This window comes from Eublepharis macularius, chromosome 5 (assembly GCF_028583425.1).
Source record: "Eublepharis macularius isolate TG4126 chromosome 5, MPM_Emac_v1.0, whole genome shotgun sequence".
NCBI classification, from domain to species: Eukaryota; Metazoa; Chordata; class Lepidosauria; order Squamata; family Eublepharidae; genus Eublepharis; species Eublepharis macularius.
The window spans coordinates 131225763-131245347 of NC_072794.1; the positions used below are offsets into that span (position 1 = coordinate 131225763).

General features: G+C 45.8%; 1 protein-coding gene across 1 annotated transcript in view; it reads right to left on the reverse strand.

Annotated features, from left to right (window-relative positions):
- Positions 1-19585, reverse strand: part of LOC129330521 (fer-1-like protein 4) — a 97885-nt gene that overhangs the window by 23092 nt on the left and 55208 nt on the right. The window contains exons 31-35 of the mRNA XM_054980580.1: positions 8681-8812; positions 5897-5945; positions 5170-5276; positions 4135-4266; positions 894-1004 (exon numbers count right to left, since the gene is read on the reverse strand). Of these exons, the coding sequence (XP_054836555.1) occupies positions 894-1004; positions 4135-4266; positions 5170-5276; positions 5897-5945; positions 8681-8812 (531 nt within the window). The remainder of the gene's footprint in view (positions 1-893; positions 1005-4134; positions 4267-5169; positions 5277-5896; positions 5946-8680; positions 8813-19585) is intronic.

Genomic DNA, 19585 nt, shown 5'->3' on the forward strand with positions numbered 1-19585 from the left:
ACTGGCTGCCCCAGCGCCCGGTGTGCCACGGAGCTGGAGATGGCAGTGTGGGGGTGTGCTGTGGCGGCCAGCTTGCCGCGTGGGTGGCTGAGCACAGGGCTAGGAGGCCCTCCGTGCAGTTCGCCTGCCCCGTGCCACCCACGTGGCAAGCCAGCTGCCCCAGCGCACGGTGCACTGTGGAGCTGGCAGCGCCGCTGCGGGCGTGCACTGGGGCGGCTGGCTTGCCGCGCAGGTGGCTGAGCACAGGGCTGGGAGATCCTGCGCGCACGGCAAGCCAGCCACCCCATCGGCGGGCAGACGAGGGCCTCCCAACCCTGCGCTCAGCCTCCTGCGCGACAAGCCGTGGCGTGCTCCCAGCGGCTGGGAGCCGCGCCCAACGCCCCCTCTTTGGTGGCACCAGGGGTAGGCTACCCCCTCTGCCCCCCCTCGATCCGGCTCTGCAAAAGCTTATACCCTACCACAAATTTTGTTAGTATTATAGGACTCTTGCTCTTTTCTACTGCTACAGACAGACTAACACAGCTACCCATCTTGTTAATTGTGAATACTGCTGCGATTTGAACTGGGGTGGTGTGGGGAAATTTTTTGCTATTCAATGTCTGCTCAGTTCCTGAGCTTCCCACATTGTTACTAGAATTCTAAAGGAATAAAGGTGTATATTTTAAAACCCCATATAGAATTCCTAACATAATTTGTGACACTCAACCTGAAATCACACTATCTGAAGAAACGATACAGGGATTCCATAGACATCTAAGAAAGGAGACTCCTTTTCACTATCCAAATGCAGTCATGATTATTGGGGCTCTGTAAGTTCCATCCAGAAGGGAAAAATATTAAAATCTCCACCATGAATTCACAGTGGATTTAAGATGTTGCTAAAAAATACTTACTTTAACTATGTAAATTCGGACAAGGACCTTAATAGGTCTGTTTCTGGGGATGCCTTGGGAGATTTTGTGTTCTGCACCTGCCTCTTCAGCCCGATAAATATAGAATGAACCCTGTAATAGACAGATTAAACAGGAATGTATTGATCTATGTTATCCTTTCTGGATATTACCAGATATTTGGCTCAATTTCACTGAGTTGCACTTCTCATTGCAGTCCCCAACCCCTGTGGCTTTTGCTCTGTGGGACCCACTACTCTTAGCACAGCCTTTTCAGTAATCAAACAAGGCCCCTCGTCTGCCAACAGAAAAGCTGGTAGGATTCAACCAGGCACATTTTGCACAGAAAATGTAAAATGTAAAATGCTATCAATTATACAAATCACAAGCAAGGAAGCAGGAGGAGAGTGAACATACAATTACAGTTCCTCAAGGTAGAGAGATTGAGAGAGAGAGACTCAAAAAAGAGGCTCTTTCTTTTATTCTGAGCAACCTGCCAGTCTTTTTTCGAAGGAGCAGGGCTTTGTGTGAATAATGGTGGGCAACCATAAATAACTACAGTTCTACAACAGCAAATGTTTATACACACTGCCATTCCATATCTAAAGGAGTTACAATATGGATGAGCAAACATCAGCAGATGAGCAAACACTATTGCAAAAAAACACTGTTTACTAATCTACAGCTACCAAAAATACTGCAAGAATATACACGAACCATGCTGTAAGCACCTCGAACTAAATTTAAATGTTAAACATTTAAATCTGAAAGACCAATATCTTCCTAAGGTGTTCTTACACATCATATTTACTTTGTGGTGGGCTTCAGCATTATTATGAGAAGTCATGGTGCCAGTATAGGATTGCCAATCAATTAGCTACTATGGCATTTCATGATATGTCCTAGAAAATATCACCAGCAGGTATTATCCAGTTGTTTTCTACCTTACGGCAATCTCCAAAGGGATGTACCGTTTGTCTAAAACTCTTCTTTTTTACTGCTGCATCCAAAATGTCCTCAAACATAAACCATCACATAGTTACCACTTGATCAGCAAAATGACTGGAAATCATCACTTGTGAACACTGATTTATCAGGTTTGTGCCTCAAAATGAACATAACATCCCAAATGAGGCTTAGAAGGGCATGACAGTCACTTGTCTAATAAGGATTAAATAGCTGACTCTCAAACAATCAATATTGCTGTAACACAAGATAATATATCTCTGATGCTATATTAGCTTGTAACAAACAGTCCTGTTGTTTTTGTCATTAAAGGTTTGATTTTGACATCGTGTGAGCAGATGGCACTCACTGGTGTGGATCTTTCACAACTCCCCTTTCTCCCAGCAACAGACCTCCAAAAACCTAATTCTAGAGCCCATAGGACCTGTTTGAACAAAAAGGGGTGTTGCACAAGAAGAGTGCAGTGAGGAGGAGGAAACAAAGTTACTTCCACCCCAATTTTACACTAGTGGAAACATCAGGGTTAAAAAGGAAATACAAGGGTGATTTTTGTCTGACTCTCATTTCTAACTGAGGCTCCTTGGGCTTTTTGTTAACACAGGTATTATCTCCAGTATCAACTTTTTGGAGGTCTAATGGGGTTGCTTTTAGGGGTATGAACTCGAAAAATATTGGGGTTTCTCACTTTAGGTTTAACAATTCGGGATTTGGCTTCAGGATTTGGGTGTTTAAATGCTTCGGTATGCTCTGTAAAGATTTGGGAATCTTTACAGAGCACACCGAAGCTCAAAGGAGCACTTTTCTTGCTGTTTGCAAAAGGCAAGAAAAGTGGTGCTTTTAAATGCCGCTGCTTTACAACTGATAGGAGGGGGATCACCAATCAGCTGAAAAAAGCAGAGGGTATTTAAAAGGCTTTTTTCAGCTGATGAGAGGGGAATCCCCTTCCGTCAGCGGTAAAGTGGCTGACATTTTGAAAGCAACACTTCTCTTGCCACTTGCACTTTTCTTGCCGCTTGCTCTTTGCCCGAAACTTCCCAAAGCAATACAAATTGCTTCAGGAAGCTTTGCTTCAGGATTCCCTAATAGGCTTAGCAATAGTGGGGCCGATTTGAGAACCCCGAATCTTTCCAAATTGGGACAATTTAGGTTAAAAACTCAAATCAGAAACCAAAGCGCACACTCCTAGTTGCTTTTGAGAGACTGTGTGTGAGTGGTAGTGTGCTCTTTCCTGTGTTTTGTATTTTATCCCCTTTCCTACCTGTTTTGAACCCACTCGCCAACTTCCCCTTTTTTTTATAATAAACCTTTTTATAAAGATATATTTTTTTGCTTCTTTAGTACAATATATTTCTCCAGGATATTTCTCTGAATTGTGCCAGGTTGCCTGGGCACTACATAGTTTGCTATAAGATATTTTCCAGGTTTTCCACCCTGTTATTTTGTTATTGTGCTAGGACTGAGTCAGACTGCACCTTCTCAGCAAATCAATCAGGATGTTCTTAGGATGTATCTGAGTGGTGGCAGCCAGTGACCAGGGTGATTTCCAGGGGAACCTTGATCTAAGGGAACTCCCTAGAAGGAAGAAAAGGCATCTTTCCTCTCTTCCTAATCACAACAAAGTTGGACAGTGAAGAAAGCTGCCAGGAAGAAAGCTGATTCATTCAAAATGTGGTGCTAGAAGAGTTTTGTGGATGCCATGGACAGCCAAAAAGACAAATAAGTGGATTCTAGATCAAATCAAGTCTGAACTCTCTCTAGAAGCTAAAATTACTAAACTGAGGCTATCGTACTTTGGTTACATCATGAGAAGACAAGACTCAGTGGACAAGACAATAATGCTAAGAAAAGTGGAATGCAATAGGAAGACCAAAAGTTAGATGGTTTGATTCAATAAAGGAAGCCACAGCCTCCAATTTGCAAGATCTGAGCAAGACTGTTAATGCTAGGACATTTTAGAGGTCGTTAATACATAGGGTTGCCATAAATCAAAAGGCACTTGACAGCACATAACACACACACAAACAACAGGGTTGCTGGGAGAAAGGAATTATGAGAGCTGCTTGCTCGTACTTTGAGAAATTCAACCCTATAATCATTAACGTGTATTTCAACTGCTACTCTATATCCTGGAGCATGTTTAGAAAATAATTTCACACAGATAAATATTTAAAATATTTTCACCACCTTATCAGGGACCAGATTCATTAAGGCATACTATTTTCTGATCAGTTCCTGTACATTTTTATCATACTAGCAATAATTCGGATAACTCAATTACCTTATATTTCCCCACAAACTTATCTTCCTCATTTCCATCTTCATCCTCATTTGCTTTCCCACGATGAAGTGGGAAAATATATAGCCAGTCCTCAAAATTGTCAAATTCGTTTTCCAGCTCTGAATTGTAAATCTGAAATAAGAGGCAAGTTAATTATTGAGCTCTCCTGCCATAATAGCTGCTAGTATCAGCCAATATACCAAAGAAAAGTTGCCCCCTCTTTTACGACCTCTGAAATCCGTATCAAAAAGTCGAGTATATAAGTGTATCACATGATACACAATGATATGCATGGCCTCCAAAGGCTATAAGTAATTCCATCTGCTCTTGCTTGGCAGGAAAACTCTTATAGTGTCCCATCACAATTGCAGAAAGATCTTGGCAAACGCAACCAATTACCTGCTAAACCCCAAATATCACACAACAGATGAGCAACGTGACCAAAAACCTGTCCCTCAACTGTTTGCAAAGTTTCTGCTTGCTCTGGAGGCAACATCTGGGACTCATTTGGTCAAGGCTTGACTTGCAAAGGATTACATCCACTGGTACCATGGTCTGTTCCAAGAGCTGGAGCATGGCCTTGCAAGCCTGGCACTGCATCTCCACTGGGTTGCTTCTGTACAGACCCACTATCTCTGCTCCTCCTGCCGGATGGTGGCAGAAACTGTAGGGTTGGTGGGGCTGGGCCTGGCCCAATATGGCCATGGTTAGTTGTCACTGCTTCTGGAACATCTGCTGGGTCTCCCAGTGATCTCAGCTGTAGGCTCCAGGCACATGGCCTCAGGAGGTGGGGGATCTGGGGCTGAGGGAAACCCTGTGATGCTGAGGATGTCCTGGGCTTCCTGATCTGTCTCAGATAGGAACCATGTCTCTTTCTGGGCTCGTCTGGGTCCTCCTCTGATGAGTCTGAGCCTTAACAGCCAAATCTCCTTACTCCAAACTACTTCCATAACAGGAGGCTTAATTACTATCTATTGCACCTATGGGAATTACCCATGTATAGTATATGATGCGATTCCATTCTTTAAGACTTACTTTTAATGTGGCTATAAGTTTCCTTTTGGGACGAACGGGCTCCACTTCAACTATCACTTCATCATCTACATCCACGTCCAGAGAAGCAACATTCAGATTCCCTCCATCTAAATGTAATACTGTGAGATTAATGGGATATTCTGCCCTACTCATAAAGATATCCATCTGTTTTGGCTACAGTGGCATTTAATAACTATCAGTAAAGTCGCAGATTTGGCAGTAACTCATGTTACTAATCCTTGAAGATTGTGGACTATAAATTGAAAGAAAGGGGTAGGGAGTTTTGTGGAAGGGCTCTTACCAGTTTGCTTGCAAAGATAAAGGGTTGCTGAAGTATGTGAAGAGTACAGGGAAATTTGAAGGAAGCAGTTTAGTTTGGGCTGGCAGAATTCTTAAGAGGTTTCTGAAGAGAGAGCCGATTCTGGGAGACTAAACTGACATTGCTGAGAAACAAACAATGCCAAACAGTGCCAAACAGTGCCAAACAGTGCCAAACAGTGTACTTAACTCTTTGTCTAATGCATCCATAATATATACTTGATCTGTAAAAGTGCAAATAAGCTTATTATAAAGTCACCACCGGCCTACCTGCAAAGGAACTTGGTTTTGCAAAGTTTTCCACAGCTTCCACTGCACAACACACCACCGAGGACAGGTTCTTTTTAAAAGCAGAGTGAATCTGAAGAGTTCTTGTTTTTGGTAAGGTTTTAGAGTATGAAGAACTCACCTGGATCATTGGGATCATCATTGTCACCATCCTCTTCATCACTAGGGGACTATAAAATGACAGCAAAACCCAGATTATTATACTCAGTCTCTACGACTTCACTTTCTTAGCAAATTTTCTGTTATTAGAGCCAAATGTATTCTGCAGGCAGAAGACACAGATTCTATTAAAAATATTACAATGGAACATTCCTAGCCTTCTCTTTTTCTCTTTCCAGTTTTTAATTATCTTCTAGCTCATTTTTGTTGCCTGTGGCCATTTTCACACATCTTTAAAATAGTGCGATATTTAGGGAAGGCTGCCGGCTTCCTCGAGTGATTTTTGATACCATCCATTCACAAATCGGAGGCAGGCAGCCTCGAAAGTGCCATAATCATGGATGGCATCAAAAATCACGAGAAGAAGCCAGCAGCTTCCTGTGAGGACCCTGCTATTTTAAAGATGTGTGAAAACAGCCTGTATTTGATTTCAAGTCAAGTTGGATAGCAAGTGTCTTACATATTTGGTAGGGTGCCTAGCCTTTTTAGAAGCTCAAGAAGCATTATTATTAATCATTACTGCACAAACATGCTAAGTTTTCATATTTCCTGAAAGGGCGTATAAATACTTGCAAAGGAATATGTACTTGTTTAGTAATGAATGGGTCCTGTCTATTGAGCTAAAGTCTGGCTGTATAAAGTTCAAGAAGGTAGTAACATGATACTGCTAGACAGCAGAGATGGGCATGAGCCGAAATACAAACCAAAATTCAGCATGAACCAGACCTCTTCGTGGTTCGCGAACCAGCGGTTTGTCAGAGTCCATTTCTGACGAACCACCACAAACTTTAGGCTGGTTCGTTTAGTTCGCTTTTTGGTTTGTCACTGCAGACAGCCTGGCACCGATCAATCAGTTTCCTAGGCAACAGGGGATGGACCTCCTGCAGATCTTCTGCTGACCCGGAAGTGGCCTTCTGCTGGCCTGGAAGTGACCTTCTGCTGACCCGGAAGTGGTGATTTGCTGGCCCAGAAGTCATATTTTCATGAACCGAAATGAACTGATTTGTGAACTGGGGCAGGTTCGTGAAAGTTTGTGGTTTGTGAAATGTGATGAACCACGAACCTCACGGTTCGGGTTTTTTCCGGTTCATGCCCATCTCTACTAGACAGTGAAATCAACACAACAGTACAGTCCTAAGCAGTGTTATGCCCTTTCTAAGCCCATTAATTTCAATGAACTAAGAAGGTTGAACTCTGTGATTACACTGTAAATCAGTGTGCTTCCTGACAAGGTGACCATTCAATAAACGAGTTCATACTTGGATCCACAGAAGAATGCATCTTAAAGTACACAGCACCAAAAATTGCTAGATAATTGGCATATAGATCCATGCTATGGTTACCTTGAGGCTAGATTACTGTAGGTACAAACGCTGCATCCTGGCTACTATCAGGCACCAAGTGGAATCAGCATATCTCCCTCTCTGTGGATACTCTACCAGTTACTGATTAGTCACGGGGTTCAATTCAAGGTGCTAGCTTTCACCTACAAAACTTTTTTAAAGGCTTTGGTCACACACACTTGCAGCACAACCTCTGCTACTTGATCCTACTGCAACAGCTTCACCCATCAGGGCAAAGCCTTCTGACTGTGCCACCCTGTGCAACTGCCCACACACATTCTCTGTGGAGGCTCCTACATAGTGGAGCAGTCTGCCTGAGGCTATTAGGAAGGCCCGCCCCCTAGGCTTCTATCATTTTACAAAATGAGCAAAACAGAAGTGTTCAAGGGGGCTTTCTTAGAGAAGGAGCAAAACTGTGGTGTAATGGTTCACCTCAGGGTGTGACTTCTATTAGGGATAAAGTCTTTCCTACACTGATACATTCACATAGGGTTTTACCCCATTCTACAGTCCCAGCTCAAGTGCATTATTTTGTCTTACTAAAAATCTTTGCTGTTAGATTCAGTATTATCATATCTTGTAATGTGCTTACTGATTGACCAAAAAGTTTTTATCATATTTGTAATCTGCCTTGGGTACCAGCGGCAAAGGATTATAAATGAAAATATCAGCATCATTTGGGGTTAGCAAGCAGTAATGGCCACCCTCGACTTGCAGCCAATGCTGCCAGGCTCATTCTCCCCCAGAGCACCAGCTGTGTGCTGCCCCAATGCCCTCTCACCTGATGCTGGAGCTGTTCCTCTCCAGCCCCAGTGGGAACTGGATGACAGCCAGCTCCAAGGGCCAGCAGCTGGTGGACCCAATGCCTACCACTGACAAGCAGCAAGCCAGGGAGGCACCCGCTGACATCACAACTGGAAGGGCATCCCCCCAATGACATCACCAGCCAGCAGGGAGGAGGGATGGGCAGTGCCACCCCCCCCCCCAGCAACAATGCCAAGCCCTTCCCTCCAGCAGGGCATGCTTGCCTCTGAGGTCAAGGCAGACGTGGCAGGTGGGGAACTGGGGGCAGGAATGATGTCGGATCGTCCTCTTTTCCTACTGTCTTCAACCTTTCCTAGCATTATTGTCTTTTCCAATGATGTGACCAAAATATCAGAGCCTCAGTTCTGTAATTTTAGCTTCTAGGGCAAATTCTCCTTTTGTAGATTTATAAATAAAAAGGAGAGACCTTCAAAGATAGTTTCTCATTCTACTCTTGATGAAGATTTCCATCATCCCTCTGCTTCTCCACAGGCTATGGCACATATTAGATAACATTTTAATTACCTCCCCTCTGTTTCACATTCCTGCATGTTACAGTTATCATAAGGTATGTTATAATGGAACTAGCAATGAGTTACCTGATTATTCATTTCCTTTAATGACTCATAGTATTTAGACCACCAATCCAGTTCTTCCTTTTCAGGCTTTTCCTCTTCAAATTCTTCCTTTGTTGGTACAAGTTTATCAATAGGAATTTTTTTCAGAGGTGCCTAAGAATAAAGACCAGAGGAAATCAATCCATCAAAGACACATGCAAAAAATAAGAAAAGCCCTGCTGGGTGTGGGGGCTATCCAGCAGCTGTATGCCTATGAAGGTAGCACCCAGTCTCGTTTTTCATTCTCCCATAAGCAGCATTTAGAGTCATACTGGGAGGGTCTCTTTATAAGCCCACTAAACACAAGTTTGATTGGGAGAAACTCCAACTACACTCACATTTACCGTGCAATTCTGTAATTGAAATCAATGGGCTTAGACTGGAGTAACTCTTCTTAGGATTGCACTGTTAATGTGTTACCTGAAGCTTACCTTTAAAACAGTGGGGCGGGGAGCGCAAATCGGCTCCTGTGCGTGTGCATGTGCATGCGTGTGTGCATGTACATGCACGGGGAGGCAAAATAAGCATTTTCTTTCCCTCATTTCTGCCCTGCATGCTTTCCCTAGCAGAAAAGGGGCCTGGGACAAGAGCTATTTTTCTTACTGCCAGTTCCACATGTCTGCCCAGCATGGTTAGAAAATACAGGCAGATCCTGGGCAGACGAGCAGATACTGAGTGAGGAGACACATGGAACTGGTTATAAGACAAATAGCCCTCCCTCCAGTTCCCTTCTTTGCTATTTCAAGCATGTGGGGTGGAAAGGAGAGAATGAAGATGCTCCTCCTGCCTCTGTGTCCACATTGGAAGACGATTTGTGCCCCGCACTGTTTTAAAGGTAAACTTCAGGGCACATGTTGAAAGAGAGTTGGGGTTTCCCCAAATGTGTTTAGCACACTTGTAAGGAGACCAGAACACAGAGCTTTCCTTTAGAGTTATGGTTTCTAATAATTAATAGACATAACCTTCACATCCTGAATTTGTCTAATCCCCCTTTTTCTCAGCTAAGGAAAGGGATCCCAAATGTTTCACTAATGAGTTAGAAACCATAGATTTCACCATTATGTTGCCTTACATATGATCTGTTGCTTTAAATATCCTACCTGTGCTTTATGTTGTTCAATGTAAGTCCTAGAATTGATTATGTTCTGTTTCAGCAATTCCTCAACCTCATACTGGATCCTTGCTAATACTATATCTTTGTAAACTTATATTCTTTTACCCCATGACATTGTTGATGGAAATGTTCTTGACACTGTATGGAAATGCCTGCCCTTGTCCTTGCCACTAATTGTACTAATCTCACACTATGTAATCCGCCTCCAGTCTCAGTGAGAAAGGCAGAATATAAATAACATAAATAAAATAAAGAAATAAAATAAATCTAAGCTAGTGAACATCATCACACCTTATGACAGCTAATCCCATGTTAATTATGTATTTGTTTTTTCTCTCTCCTAAATCTACTGCCAATCAACTGCATCGGATAATCCAGATTTCTAGTATTGTGAGAGAGGGAGGGGATATTTTTCTCAGTCTACACCAATGATAATTTTATAAGCTCTGTCATGACCCCTCCTTCCTTAGCCATATTTTTCTAAACTAAATTGCCCCAAGCTATCACCTCCATTTGTAGGGAAGGTGCACTGGTTTTGACTGCACTCTTTAGTATCCTTTCAAATTCTAACATCTTTTTTGAGACAGTACAAGAATCCAAATGCGGCCACAATACAGACTGTTTTATGTTTAACCCCTTTCCTAGTATTCCCTGAAATGGAAATTGCCTTTGGCAGTTCAGGGTTCAGAAATGAAATTTTCATTCAACTATCCATCACACCCCAAGATTCCCTGCCCCCCATCCTGAAAAGTCACAGACTATTCAGATCTCATCCTTTATTCTACCTTTATGTTTCCTCCCATGGGACAAATAACTACTGGAAGAGGACATTGAGATTGGGGAAATGGCATGCAGGAAACAATTTAAAACCCTGCCTCAGTGCCCCTTCTGAATTGTTCTCATTCCTTGAAATTGCAGTTGCCTTTAACCTTTTTAAAAAACATAGGTAATCCTAAACACAGATAATATCTAATCTCGCCTTTACAAAGTGTGTATAAAACTGGATTTCCCCCCTCAGACATAGATCATTTTATATTTACTCATTAAACTCATTGGTCATTTTGTTACCCATTAGGTCATTTTGGACAGTTATCTTTATTATCTACTTTGGTTTTCATGATCCTGAATAATTTGGTGTTCATATCAAAATTGGGCTACTTCTGATGCCAGATCAGTTATGGGTATGCGAAATAGCACCAGTCTCAATATAGATTTTTGCTGGCTGTCACTGCTTACTTCCTGCCATTGTGAAAACTGCCCATTTTATATACTAATAACCAGTTGGCCCTGATCTGTGGATAGGAGTCTGGAGCCATAAATGGACAAGACAGATCTTCCTATACACTTGAAAAATGCCCCTGGTTTGCAGAAAAATCTGAAATCTTAACAGAGAGAGAGAGAGAGAGAGAGAGAGAGAGAGAGAGAGAGAGAGAGAGAGAGAGAGGTTAAAAAACCCCAGAATGATGGAAGGAACACATGTAGCTTTAATCAAGTATTCTCAGTGGCTGCTGCAAGGCAACCATAAAAGTTTAGCCAGTATTGAAAGCAGGGGGTAGAACAGGGCCCTTTTCAGGGCTATTTGGGTCTTTGAGGGAGGACCCATTGGGGCCTGGCCAAGAAGCATACCTCATGACTCACCCAGGCCTGGCTGCTTGCTACAGTTCAACAGCAGCCCAGCCACCCACCCCCCAACTCCAAAGCCAGAAGAATTTAGTGGTTAGAGTTTCACAGCAGGATCTAGGAGAACCAGGTCCAAATTATCACTCTGCTGTGGAAGTTCAGTGGGTGACTCTGATCCAGTCACACACTCTCAGCCTAAAGTACCTCTCAGGATTGTTGTGAGGATACTATGGAGGCAAGGAGAATGACGAAAGCTGTTTTGGATCACCATTGTGGAGAAAGACAGTATATAAATGAAGTAAATTCATAAATATAGATTAAGATGGGGGCAGAAAAAACGTAAGTTGTTTATTGTCAGGTCCAGTGTATATCTAAACTGTACTGACTCCATTTTCTAATGCTTCTAGTATTTAAGTGCTTTCTTCCCAGGTGCACCAGTTCCCAGGCAGCATTCCCACCGGAGGCGACTGTTTTGTCTAACACCGTTCCACCAAGCATTGGCCTTGAAGGAGAGCAGCTTCCCAGGACTGAGAGATGTTGTTTTGAGAACTGTGGGGGGAGGCAAATCCAGATGGGTATTGTTACTTTGTACCTCATGCTTTGCCCTTCATTGGTAACAATGACTGTGTACCATCCTGAGTCTCCTATTCAGGACAGTGGACTATAATGGACCTTTTCTGCAGTAAAGTTTCCTTGTTCAATCAATGGACTCCTGTTTGCTTTTGAAAGGGAACCTGTAGGAAGAGCCTTATCTAGCCACAAGCTGACATTTTGTTACCAATCATGCCTGAGTCGGGCCCAGCGGAATCCAAGGTAGTCCCGGACAGGGATCCTTTGTTTGATCCGTATGCGTCCCCCGACAGTCAAACAGTGCAACCCCAAGAATCTCATGTGCCAGCCGGGGCTGGAGCTTCGACGTCTACATCGCCTCTCATCGACCTCAGCAGTGAAGGGACAAGGCCGACGGCTACCGCTCTCCCCTTGATCTCGCTACCCACCCCGTCGGAGTGGGGAGCCAGACCCCGAGAAACGCGAGAGCGCAGGGCCGGAGGGCTTCATCCAAGAGTTTCGATGGACGGACGCCGAAGCCTAGAGACTGTCCCTGAGCTGGATAGCAGCCAACCGTGGCTGTTTTGGAACAGGACGGCCGAACAGACGGACGGGAACACATCTCGCCGCGGCGCCCTGAGTTGGGATTATTCGGAACTTGCCCCATGGAAAGAGCCAACGGAAGTTCCTGAACATAGTTGGGTGCAAATGCAAAGTCGCACCCAGGCTGTAGATTCCGGCATCTCGGCAGTGACGGGTCTAGCCAAAGGAATCCTAGCAGCGAGATCACGAGTCGATCAAGGAGATCCTCCGCCTTGGGGGCCGTTTTCCCCCGGTGAGTACAACCGAAGGAGGTTCCGTGATGGGGCAACCGGGTCCTAGCCGAATGCAACAGTTGGAAGCTAGGCTGATTGATATGGAGGAAAGTTTGGCTCATGCCATTCACCTAATCTCAGCGATGGGGGCAGGGGAGAGAATCTCACCTGAAGAAATGGCGGTACAAATCGCCACCCTCCAAAGTGTCATGTCCTATCCAGTGGAGGACGCCCCGCAGCAGCCGCTGCCTTCGGGAGAAGAGGAATACTATCCTGGAGAACCGGGAGAGTCACCCGCAGAACTCCCTAGAAAAGACGAAACCCCGCCGCACGGGGATACTCCAGCTGTACCTGGAGAGACTCCGACGGAAACCCCTAAATCGGACGGGGATCCATCTCCCAAGGAGACTCCAGCGGAGGAGCCTAGAGAGGAGGAAGAAGGGCCAACCCGTCCAACCGAAACGACGGTGATACCCCCTCCCGCTTCTACAACGACAGTTCGGCCGGATCAGACGGAAGAGCCTCCGGCCCCTTCTGAGGAGGAATTACCGCAACGACCGCTAGAAGTGGTTCCCATTCAACAAACCCCGAGCGCCCCGACGCCACAAGACCAGCCTTTGCGTCCCAGAGACACGACGCCGAGAGGGGCAAGCCCGCGCGGCCCACCACCCATCAGGCCTTCGCCGCTGCGGCCCCTTCCGCTTCGACCGCAACTAACTCCTTCGCAGCAACCGATACGTTTGCCACTTGAGCAGCCCGTAATACCACCTCCGAACCAACCGGTGGGGCCTACACCACTACGACCCCACCAACCCGTCCCCCAGCGGCCGGTCATTACTCAGCCGCACCGGCCACCTCCACCTCAACCGCTACTGCCAGCACCTCCTGTATTGCCACCACCAGCCCGACCGAGATTGCAGCCGCCTGTCCGACCACGACTGCAGCCACCGGCCCAGCCGAGAGCACCACCGCCAGCCCAGCCGAGAGCACCACCGCCAGCCCAGCCGAGGCCGCCACCCCCGGCTCAACCGGTGATGCCGCCGCCAGCGCAACCAGCACCGCTACCACAACCGGGTCCCCCCATACCTCAAGTGCCATTGATGCTTCCGACGGACTTCTACCCAGCACCGGCTCCGAGGCAAGACCTCCCGATGGGTTGGGTGAAACTGGAAGCTACTTTTGATGGGGATCCCGCCAAACTGGGATTTTTCCTAGTGCAAGTCGTGCAATTCTTCAACCGGTGGGGACACCTCTTCGGCAGCGAGGCCAGTCAAATTGAACATCTCGGCTCCCGCTTACAAGGCAAAGCAGCAGACTGGTATGTAGGACTATACAATATCGGGGCCCCGGAACTTAATACTCTCCAGGGGTTGGTGGATGCTATTCGAGCGCAATATGAAGACCCCTTAGAGGAAACCAGGGCCCGAACAGAATTGCAAGCCATTAAACAGGGCAGTATGTCGGCGAGAGACTATATCACGAAATTCCGACAATTGGCCGCCAAATGCCCTAGGTGTGAGGAGTCCACCAAAATCATTCTGTTCAAGCAAGGACTAAACCCGAGACTTTTGGACAGAGCCCTCATGCAGGACAATCCCCCTACGTTGTTAGGTTGGATCCAACTTGCATGCGAAGTTGAGAATCGCATTTTGGAAGTCCGTTTGGTTGAACAACAACAACAAACGGGACAAAGAAGACCCTTGACTTTACAGAAGGGAGGACGGGGAGCTGGGTACGCCACCCGTGGAGCGAGAGATGCTAGATGGCAACAAGGGCTGTGTTTGCAATGCGGACAAGCCGGTCACTTTGCAGCACAATGCCCCTACCGGCCTGTGCAAAGACCTCCGCTTCAACTACGGCGCCCAACCCTTGCTCCATTTCCTACTCTCCAACGCCCGATTCCCGCGCCACGCGCGAACAGAGGCCGCGGCGCTTCCCAAAGGCCCGCCTCAGAGAGAGGACTGGAAGCGGAAGAAGTTATGGAATACGACCCCGCTTCCCCAAACGCAGAAGTCAATCCAGAAAGCCCCCAGTCGGGAAACGAGATGGATCTGTCGTAAAAGGGCCCAAACGACAGATCCGCCCCAAGCCCGTCCCTGCACGGAACCGGCCGCCTGGGTCCATCTTATTCATGCCAGTAACTCTAATCAACCCAGAGAGAAAAATGCACATTCGAGTGCAAGCCCTTATCGACTCGGGCTGTTCGAGAGACATCATCGCCCCAGCTCTAGTCAATGGACTAGTCCTACCAACTCGGGAATTACAAAATCCAGTAATCTTTGAACAAATGGATGGCACCAATATGAACCCTGTTACCACTGAGACCATCCCAGTGATCACAGGCATGGGACAACATTGGGAAAAGAGGTCTTTTGTCATCAGCTCCACTGCCAAATACCCGTTAATTCTAGGCAGCAAGTGGCTATGTGATCACAATCCCTACATAGACTGGGCACAAGGATGTATCACCTTCAGTCATGCCAACTGCAAAAATCACCGTTGGAACCAAAACTGGGGCAATGATCCAACTCATACTGAAAAGGCCCTTCTTACTCAAGAAGAAATCAACCAAATACCCGAACCGTATTGGCCTTTTCTAAACGCTTTTTCCGAAGAGGAAGCTGATACTCTACCCCCGCACCGACGAACGGACTGTGCGGTGGAAATTTTACCCGGAGCCTCACTGCCCAAAGGACGACTCTATCCCATGAGTCTCCATGAACGAGAAGAGCTCCGGAAATTCATCGACACCAACCTCCAACGAGGGTTCATCCGCCCAGCCAACAGCCCCCACGCCGCTCCGGTTCTCTTCGTGAAAAAGAAGGATGGGGGACTACGACTGTGCACGGACTTTCGAGGACTTAATGCAGTGTCCACCAACAACGCCTATCCTATACCACTCATCCGAGACCTTCTCAACGTCGTGGCCCAAGGTAAGATCTTTACAAAATTAGACTTAAAAGATGCTTACTTCCACGTCCGTATCAAGGCAGGGGATGAGTGGAAAACCGCATTTAATACGCCCCTCGGACAATATGAATACCTAGTTATGCCTTTTGGATTGACGGGAGCCCCGTCTGTATTTATGTCCATGATTAACGAAGTTCTGCACGAATTTCTGTACAAAGGGGTGGTGGTGTACCTTGATGATGTCTTAATTTATTCAGACACCGAGGAAGAACATATTCAAATGGTACAAAAGGTCCTGGCCACCTTGATGAATAATAAACTGCCCATCAAGTTGTCCAAATGTGAATTCCATAAAACCGAACTCACTTACCTTGGGTATTGCATCTCCCAAGAGGGTTTAAAAATGGATCCAACCAAAATACAAGCGATTCAAGAATGGCAAACACCCACCACCCGTAAAGAACTACAATCCTTCCTGGGTTTTGCCAACTTCTATAGAGACTTTATAGCAAATTTCGCCCAAATCACGCTCCCCTTAACAGAATTATTGAAAACAAAAGATAAAGGGGACCAAGCTAAAAAACCCTCCTCCAAACTACAATGGACCTCCGATTGCCAAACTGCTTTCGAATGCCTGAAAAAGCAATTTGTAACGGAACCCATCCTCTCCCACCCCAACGAACAGTCCCCTTTCATAGTGCAAGTCGACGCCAGCGATACGGCAATAGGGGGAGTTTTACTGCAGAAGGGGGAGGATGGAAAGTTGCGGCCTTGTGCGTTCTTGTCTAAAAAATTTTCGGAGGCGGAAAGGAATTGGAATGTGTGGGAGAAGGAGGCTTTTGCAGTAAAAGCAGCCCTTACTAATTGGAGACATTGGCTGGAGGGGGCGCGATACCCCTTCGAGGTTTGGACAGATCATAAAAATCTGGAGGCCCTCCGAAGCCCACGCAGACTGAATGCCAAGCAATTGCGATGGGCGGAATTCTTTTCCAAATTCAACTTCACTTTAAATTATCTCCCGGGCAAGACTAACTTTTTGGCGGACGCCCTATCGCGCATGCCCCAACACAGGAGCAAACGGGAGGAGACTGTCGACACGGTCTTCTCGCCTACGCAACTTGGGGGCGTGGTGACTACTCGCAGTCGAGCCAAACAGCCCCTCCCGGCCAACCAGGAGTGGAAATCGAAACTTAAAACTGAGGTGGAAAAGGAGGGGGATAAGGCTCCGCGAAACAAACTGGTCCAATCCCCACAGGGGGATTGGCTAGCTGGGAGCAAGTTTTATGTCCCAGACAGCCTCCGGCTGGAGGTTTTGCAGCGCTGTCATGATGCTCCCACTGCTGGTCATTATGGGTATCTGAAAACATTGCATCTAATCCAAAGGCAGTTCTGGTGGCCGGGCATGCGCAAAGACATTTCCCAATATGTTAGTTCCTGCCCCGTTTGCCTCAGCGCCAAAACCAGAAAAGGAAAACCTCCGGGTCTCCTGCAACCATTGGAAACACCCAACAGACCTTGGGAAATAATATCTATGGACTTTATCACTGATCTACCTATTTCGAAAGGACATAATTGCATTTTAGTCGTGGTAGATCTGTTCTCCAAACAAGCTCATTTTATTCCCTGTACTGCTATACCCACCGCTCGAAAACTAGCAGATTTATTTTTAAAACACATCGTAAAATTACATTCTTTTCCGTCCAAGGTGATTTCGGATCGCGGCGGACAGTTCGTTGCCAACTTCTGGCGGGAGCTTTTGAGAATGTTGAATATTGAGCAAGGCATCAGCTCAAGCCACCACCCACAAACCGACGGACAATCCGAAAAAACAAACCAGATACTAGAACAGTTTCTTCGTTGCTACATTAATTTCCAACAAGATAATTGGGTAGACCTTCTCCCTCTGGCCGAATTCTCTTATAACAACAGTGTACACGCTTCAACCGGAGAGGCCCCTTTCAAAATTGTTTATGGAGCTCACTTCAATCCCTTCCCGTTGGACGCTCCCCCTCTCCATTCCTCTAATTTGCCAGATGTATCTTCGTGGTGGGGGGAGGCGGCGCAACAATGGACTCTTATTAAGAAACATCTTGAAAAAGCCAAACTGGATTACAAAAAATACACAGATCGCCATCGTGTGGCCGAATGGGATTTACAACCTGGAGATCATGTGTATATTTCCACAAAGAACCTGAAACTAGCTCAGACAAGCCGCAAACTCGCTCTGAAATTCCTGGGACCTTTCCCTGTGCGCAAGATAATAAATAAAGTGACTGTTGCTGTAACTTTGCCCAAGAACTTACGCCACGTACACGATACGTTCCATGTCAGTCTTTTAAAAAGGGCTCCTACCGATGACAAGTGGCACATCAAAGCTCCACCCATTCCAACTTTGATTGACGACCAAATACACTATGAGGTGCAACAAATTTTGGACTCTAAACTTAAACGAAATCAGCTTTTTTACCTCATTAGATGGAAGGACTTTGATTCTGGGTACGATGAGTGGGTGAACTCTGTACATGTTCATGCTCCTAGATTAACCAAAGCTTTTCATACTCGCTACCCATATAAACCAGGGGGGGATCTGTTTTAAGGGGGGCAGAATGTCAGGTCCAGTGTATATCTAAACTGTACTGACTCCATTTTCTAATGCTTCTAGTATTTAAGTGCTTTCTTCCCAGGTGCACCAGTTCCCAGGCAGCATTCCCACCGGAGGCGACTGTTTTGTCTAACACCGTTCCACCAAGCATTGGCCTTGAAGGAGAGCAGCTTCCCAGGACTGAGAGATGTTGTTTTGAGAACTGTGGGGGGAGGCAAATCCAGATGGGTATTGTTACTTTGTACCTCATGCTTTGCCCTTCATTGGTAACAATGACTGTGTACCATCCTGAGTCTCCTATTCAGGACAGTGGACTATAATGGACCTTTTCTGCAGTAAAGTTTCCTTGTTCAATCAATGGACTCCTGTTTGCTTTTGAAAGGGAACCTGTAGGAAGAGCCTTATCTAGCCACAAGCTGACAGTTTGTAGGAGAGACATAGGAAAAGGTGACCATATGGAGGCTGCCAAGAGGAGGGAAAGAGGAAATGATATGGGGAAGGGGATACAGGGGAAAGTGAAGTACCCCCCCAAAAGTCCCTGTAGGTTCCCCACCACACAGCTGGGCCCATCTCATCAGAAGTGCCGTTGCCAGAAGTGCTGTCACTGCGTTCACATGAGTAAAGACTAAAGAATGCAAGAAGGAGGTAAGAGCCAGGTCGACCCCCCTCCCACTGGGAGGGTAAAGGGACCTAGCAACCCTAATCATCACTAAGTGTACAGAATTATTATACACATCACTCATTCATGTTTGTTGAAATGTTTGCTGACATTGATTGTACTGACTCACACTGAGTAATCCGCCTTGAGTCTCAGTGAGAAAGACAGACTATAAATGATGTATATAAAATAAAATGATGATCTGAAAGATTAACAAGTATAGGAAATGTGAAGAAATTCCTTAATCAGTGTTGCCCCCTCCCCACACCAGATTTCCCCATTTGCCCTAAGAAAGCTTACAAGAGAGTCCTGGTGTAAAGGATATGAGATTTCCAACCTTCTTTGGAACCATCCTTCAATCTATGAAGATGTGCCTTAGTTGTCCATTTGTTTAAATCCACTTTTTCTACATTATTTCTCCTCCTTTACACTCAGAAAAGTTTACCCATCATAAAGCATATTAAGTTCTGGATGATTCCGCTTTGTGGGAAATGAATTTCTGTAGAATAAACTTCAAATAAGCAGGGCTGTTTTCACACTGCTTACCAGCCACGGACCATCGCGCCAAACTCCCAGAACGACAGCGTCTTCCTGGCGCAATTTCGCGCGAGAACGCACT